Here is a 6,226-nt window from a genome sequence, read left to right as displayed (position 1 = left end):
AAGAATGCTATACGTTTAGTCTGTCTTTTTATTATTGTATTTATGTGTTTCTCATTCTTGAAAATGGACAACTAAAAAGTTCTAACCTGGCAGCATATTTAAGGACTGAAGGACTTGAATGAACATGACTGATCTTTGCTGAGTTTGCTCTTTGTAGATCATTGATCTCAGGCTGTGAACCTTGCCTGTGTGCTCACAAACACTAGGCTTCTGACGTTAGAACACAAACGTACGTGTTGTTGTTTTAAAGGAATAGTTCACCTAAAAAGACAACTCTGCTACTATATACTTAACCCATATTATTTTTGTTTTCTTTATGCACAAAAAGACCTCTCGTAGCTTTGTTATATTAAGGTTGAACTACTGATGTCACATAGATTATTTTAAAGATGTCCTTACTACCTTTCTGGGTCTTAAAGGTGGTAGTTGTGTTGCTGTCTATGGATTCAATCAAAAATATCTTAATTTGTGTTTCAAAGATGAACGAATGTCTTACGGGTTTGGAACGACATGAAGGTGAGTAATTAATGACAGAATTTTCATTTTTGGATGAACTATCCCATTCTGTGTGGTCTACTTTTACAGTTTAAGTTCTTTAGGCATTGGTTCACCCCTGAGTCCAGCCAGCAGGTTGTTGGCAGCAAGAGCAGACATGGCGTTCCGTGTCGTATATGAAGCACTGGCAATGTGGGGAAGAATCACTGCAAATACAAACATAAACACAGAATACCAGATATTTTTTCAGAAAAGAACTTTCAAATACTTGAATGAAGTACATGCACACATGGATGCTTACCACAGTTTTTGAGTGTGTAAAGAGGATGGTGAGTTGGCAGTGGTTCAGGTGTGGTAACATCCAGCCCGGCTCCAGCAATCAGACCAGTGGACAGGGCTTCATACAGATCTTCCTGATTAACCACTCCACCTCTATACAATAACAACACAATTAGAATTATGCAAAGAAGTGCATTTTGGGAACAGAGCCTCTATGAGAATACTTTATGCGCACAAAGAAAACAAACATAACTACTTTATTCAATAATTTCTTCTCTGTCCGTTTTCGAGGTGCATTCACAACAGTACCACATATGTGTGTGGTGCTGCTGACACTGGAGCCGAAGTTCTGACGTTTCATCAACAATCTTAATTTGTGTTGGGAAGATGAATGAAGGTCTTGGTAGTTGTTCATGAGTCCCTTGTTTGTCCTGAACAGTTAACCCTTTGAACCCTTTCCAACAATGACTGCATGATTTTGAGATCCATCATTTCACAATGAGGACAACTGACAGACTCATATGCAACTCTTACAAGAGGTTCAAACACTCACTGATGCTCCAGAAGGAAAAATGATGCATTAAGAGCCAGGGGTTGAAAACTTTTGAACAGAATGAAGATGTGTACATTTTTCTTATTTTGCTTAAATATGTTTTTCATTTAGTATTGGCCTTCAGAAGCTACAGAAAATACTTACATGTTCCCAGAAGACAAAATAATGCATCATTTTTCCATATGAAGCATCACTGAGTGTTTGAACAACCTGTAATAGTTGCATATGAGTCTGTCAGTTGTCCTTAGTGTGAAAAGATGGATCTCAAAATCACACAGTCATTGTTGGAAAGGGTTCAAATACACAAAAATGCTGAAAAACCAAAGAATTTGTGGGACCTGAAGTATTTTTCTGAAGAACAGCAGGTAGTTTAACGGTTTAGGTCTCATGAACAACTATCACTAAGAAAATTAAAATAAAAACATAGCTATAGATCATTCAGGTAACAACAAAGTATTAAGAATCAAGTGTATGTAAACTTTTGAACAGGGTCATTTTTATAAATTCAACTATTCTTTTCTCTTGTTGATTACATGTGAACATACTTTATGTGAAATATCTTATTCAGGTCAGTACTAAATAAAAAATGTAAACATGCATTTTGTATGATCCCTCTTATTTTGGTAAAATAATTAACAGTAAGATTCTGCAAGGTGTATGTAAACTTTTGACCTCAACTGTAAGTAATTTTCTTTTTTTTGGGTGAACTATGCCTTTAATTAATATTAACTAATACTAAAATAACTCTAGAAAGAATGTATTAGTGTTACCTGCTTGTGTTGATGAAGATGGCATTTTTCTTCATTTTGGAGAAGAGATTAAAATTGCAGATCCCATGAGTCTCTGGAGTCAGAGCACAGCATACAGCCAGAAAATCAGACTGCTCGGCCAGTTTATCTAAAGAGACTAAACAAACACACAGGTCATTAGTATTTTACCTTGGAACTCTCATGAAAATTCAGTGAAGGTTCTGAGATCTTCCCACCATATTCTGCCTCTATCATATTTGCGAGCTCAGGTCTCGGAGTCACATCTGTATAGATGAATTTCTTCACCTTAAAAGGCTTCAGACGTTCGGCGATAGCCACACCTACACCACACAACCTTAATTTAATCTGACATATTTTCATCCTTAACATCCTGAACTAATAAAGCCATCCTATTTCTTACCAATCCTCCCAAGTCCCAAGATGCCAACTGTGCTGTTTGCTAGTTCATGACCACACAGCCATAAAGTTCTCCATGTTCCCCAACCACCCCTAAACACAAGTATGAATCAGTATGGATCAGCACATGAATAAATAGCAAATTAATGAGTTTTATGTTTACGTTTTAGCCTCATGTGTGGCCTCAATGAGTCTTCTGGATGTAGCGAGTAACAACGCAACAGTCAATTCAGCCACACAATCGGTCAGAACATCTGGAGTGTATCCTACACGGATTTCCCTGGAAAACACATAAGCGTAAGTCATCACACTTTAAGAAATTAATATCTAAGTTTTACTCACACAACTCACCTTTTCTTGAGCTCATCTAGAGAAAGATGATCAAAGCCCACTGACATAGTGCTGACCACTTTTAGATTTGGACCTGCATTATTAAGACACACATTCAATGTCATTGCATTTGGCACTGTCCTGATTTGTTTTAACCTAATCATGCATTGCAAACTAACCTGCAGCTTCCAGCAGTTGTGCGTCAATCTTCTCTGTGAGTACACATAGTATTCCATCACAACCTTTGACCTTTTTCAGCAGCTCCATTCGGGGCATAGGGTCATCAGAGTCCCACATCTCAAACTGCACCCTGGGATTGTGTGCACAGAATTAAAAGAAGGTTAAGAGTGATAAAAAGATGTGAAAAAAAGCCGGTTTAATGATATTCAATGTATTTGACTCATTTAAATCTCCATAAACTTAATGAAAAGTAGAAGCCCTTAAACTCCCAAAACAAAGTTAAATAGACTAAAATGGCAAATCATCAAAAGGTATAGTCTTCTTGTTTTCCTTGACCCCAAAAATGACATTTTTATTTACTTATTGTTTGTAAATCTGCATAGAAATAAGTCTGATATACCTGATGACAAATGTTCAGAATGAGAATCCCCAGCCAGTTAGTCAAAAGTTTTTTATTAACTTTGTTTCTCGCAGTTACTTATAGTATCTTAAGCTGAGCAGAGATTCCAGTTGGAAAATGTTGAACAAATCCTTGTTTTAGAAATTATGTACTTTATTAAGGTCTTCCCTGGTATGGTACACCAGGTAGGTACTGGTGCTGGTAGGTACACTATGTTTTGATGCTGGAATGCTGGGTAGGTAGATTTTGATGCTGGTTTATGCTGGTCCTTAGCTGGTTTAAGCTGGTCCTTTGCTGGTTTTTGCTGGTCATGTTGCTGGTCAAGGACCAGCATGAACCAGCAAAGGACCAGCATGAACCAGCAAAGGACCAGCATAAACCAGCTAAGGACCAGCATAAACCAGCAAAGGACCAGCTTAAACCAGCATCAAAACCTACCTAACCAGCATTCCAGCATCAAAACATACCTACCAGCATATGCTGGTTTTTTCACCAGGGTTGGTGGGCCAAACTTGCCTGTGTCCGTGTTACTTGCATTACTGTTAATATAACCAATTAAAATTTAAAACTAAATTAGAATTGGCCTACAACATTTTATTCAAGATTATTTTTTTTCACGATATCTCGGCAAAATTTTGCAGACAAATAGTCCAATGCATGAAGTACAAACCCAGCAGATTTCTGTTGCTCAAAGAGGCAAACTCATGAACCAACTTGAACCAATTTGCTGTTAAGCGAAATTCTGGGGGGAAAAAACCCCCAGCTAAAACCAGCTTAAGCTGGTTGGCTGATCTCCCAGCATGGTTAGGCTGGTCAAGATGGTTTTAGCTGGTTGTTCCAGCTGGTTTTCCAGCCTGACCAGCTAAGGAAGTGGCCAAAACCCCTCTAAAACCTGCCTGCTGACCAGCTAAGACCAGGCTGGATGACCAGCTAAAACCAGCCAATCATCTTAGGATGGTTTTAGCTGTTTTTTTCAACAGGTTCTTAATAGCGCGGATTCCCATTTGACCTGTTACCTGACAAGATTTTGACAACACTTTACAATAAATTCTAGTTAATGCATTAACTCTCATGAACTAACAATGAGCAATATATTTTCACAATTAACATTTGTAAACGTTAATAAAAGCAAGCTACAAAGTTTGTTCTTGGCAGTTCAGAGTACACTGTATTATTAACTGATAACAATACAACAGATACAACATGTATCTTATCAACAAATATACAACAACAGATCTGAAATCAAACAGTAAATGTTAAGCATAATAAATGCTATTCGTATTTTTCTTTGTTAGTTAATGTTAGCCAATGTTAACGAATTAAACATTATTTTAACGTACCTGGTCACACATTGTTTTGCAACAACGTGCAAAATTAAATATTATCAATATTATTTTTTTTTTATGTGGACCAACATATTTATAATTTAAATATGTTTAAATAATACATTTTGCGCAAATAATAACCGTGGAACATATTTTAAGAAACTAGTTGGTGTTTAAATGACTGCTTCAACCTACTGCCCGGATTTGCGGAGAATGTCCAGTCCGTCCGGCGGCACTCTGCGCGTCACAAACACTTTCGGTAACATAGACATTGCGCGATGAAATCCGCTAACGGTACACGGCGCGATCCTCTGCAGTCTCCCGAGCGCTGTTCTGCTGCACCACATTGCGAGCAATGTCTATCAATACAGGGATCTGTGGTAAAGGATAACAGAAGTTGGAAGTGGCAGCAGCTTCTGTGTGTGGACAGTTTGGGGGGAGGAAACAAATGGGTGGTCTGTCTTTCCACACAACAGCCAGAGAGCAAACAGATATATAAGATAAATATGTTTTTTGATTGTTTATTTGCTTTACATTCCAAAGTACCATAACTAATCAAAAAACACAGTGTATGTGTCTCAAGTTCTGGTATCTGGTATCGATTTTGTCTCATCTGTCAATCATTAATCAGGGTCACAAGCAGATGTTTATTGTAAAGTATGAAAAGTATTGAAATCAACAGAAGAATAATTTAGGAGTTTAAAACTAAATAACTATAGAATTTGAAACAGATCATATATATGAAAAACTATACAGTAAAAATATCTAACAAACATTAGTTCAGCATGTTCATCACAAATAAGAGGAAACAAACAAAATTTAAGACTGTGCTCTTAAATATTACATGCATTTTCTGTTTCTGATTTTGAATATAATATGCTGGAGTAGCAGTTCAAAGCTCCTCCAATGGAACTTTGAGTTAGAAAATGTGTGTGTGTTCATATGAAGGTTTCTGGTCAATGTTTGATAGGTCTCTTTGTCAACACAAACACACTTTTTTGACTAAACCAAATGGACTCATGAAACACCAGATGCTAACTAACTCAATGCACGTGAAACAACTCTTAAGAATTAATCAGCACAAAATCCTCTGAGCAATAACCTTTTGTAAATTATATTTACAGAAGATTATAAATGGTGCTTGCAAAAAGAATGTCTAGTCAGAATACAACTATTTTTTACAGTGGAGAAAGACTGAGTTTTTTGCTTACAGATTTATTATTATGTAGGCCTGTTTTCTTTTCTTTTTTTATTTATTTATTTATTTTGTATTGCAGCATTAGAACACCAGATTCAGGGGGCGAGGTTGGATCTAGATCCAACTCCTCCCACCTTACATATCCCTAAATCTACTTGTCTCCACCCCCTGATCCCTAAACCCAGCCATCTCCAACCCTAAACCTACCCATCTCCACCCCCTAGATGTGGATCCAACCTCGCCACCCTGGATCTTGTGTTCTGCAGTGAGGGGATACTGGCATTTTTAACTAGCACACAG

General features: G+C 37.3%; 1 protein-coding gene across 1 annotated transcript in view; it reads right to left on the bottom strand.

The window, feature by feature from the left end:
* The window catches only part of grhprb (glyoxylate reductase/hydroxypyruvate reductase b), a 5,581-nt gene extending 421 nt beyond the window's left edge, over positions 1 to 5,160 (bottom strand). Inside the window, exons 1-9 of the mRNA XM_051108429.1 lie at positions 4,924 to 5,160; positions 3,003 to 3,133; positions 2,845 to 2,917; positions 2,657 to 2,773; positions 2,498 to 2,586; positions 2,313 to 2,417; positions 2,098 to 2,233; positions 797 to 927; positions 1 to 701 (exon numbers count right to left, since the gene is read on the bottom strand). The exon at positions 1 to 701 is cut by the window's left edge and continues 421 nt beyond it. Coding sequence (XP_050964386.1) covers positions 580 to 701; positions 797 to 927; positions 2,098 to 2,233; positions 2,313 to 2,417; positions 2,498 to 2,586; positions 2,657 to 2,773; positions 2,845 to 2,917; positions 3,003 to 3,133; positions 4,924 to 5,075 — 1,056 coding nt within the window. The 5' untranslated portion in view covers positions 5,076 to 5,160 and the 3' untranslated portion in view covers positions 1 to 579. The remainder of the gene's footprint in view (positions 702 to 796; positions 928 to 2,097; positions 2,234 to 2,312; positions 2,418 to 2,497; positions 2,587 to 2,656; positions 2,774 to 2,844; positions 2,918 to 3,002; positions 3,134 to 4,923) is intronic.
* Positions 5,161 to 6,226: the final 1,066 nt, after the last annotated feature.

This window comes from Labeo rohita, chromosome 1, assembly GCF_022985175.1.
Source record: "Labeo rohita strain BAU-BD-2019 chromosome 1, IGBB_LRoh.1.0, whole genome shotgun sequence".
NCBI lineage: Eukaryota > Metazoa > Chordata > Actinopteri > Cypriniformes > Cyprinidae > Labeo > Labeo rohita.
Note: the sequence above shows the minus strand (reverse complement) of the source record. Positions and strands in the feature narration are given on the sequence as shown.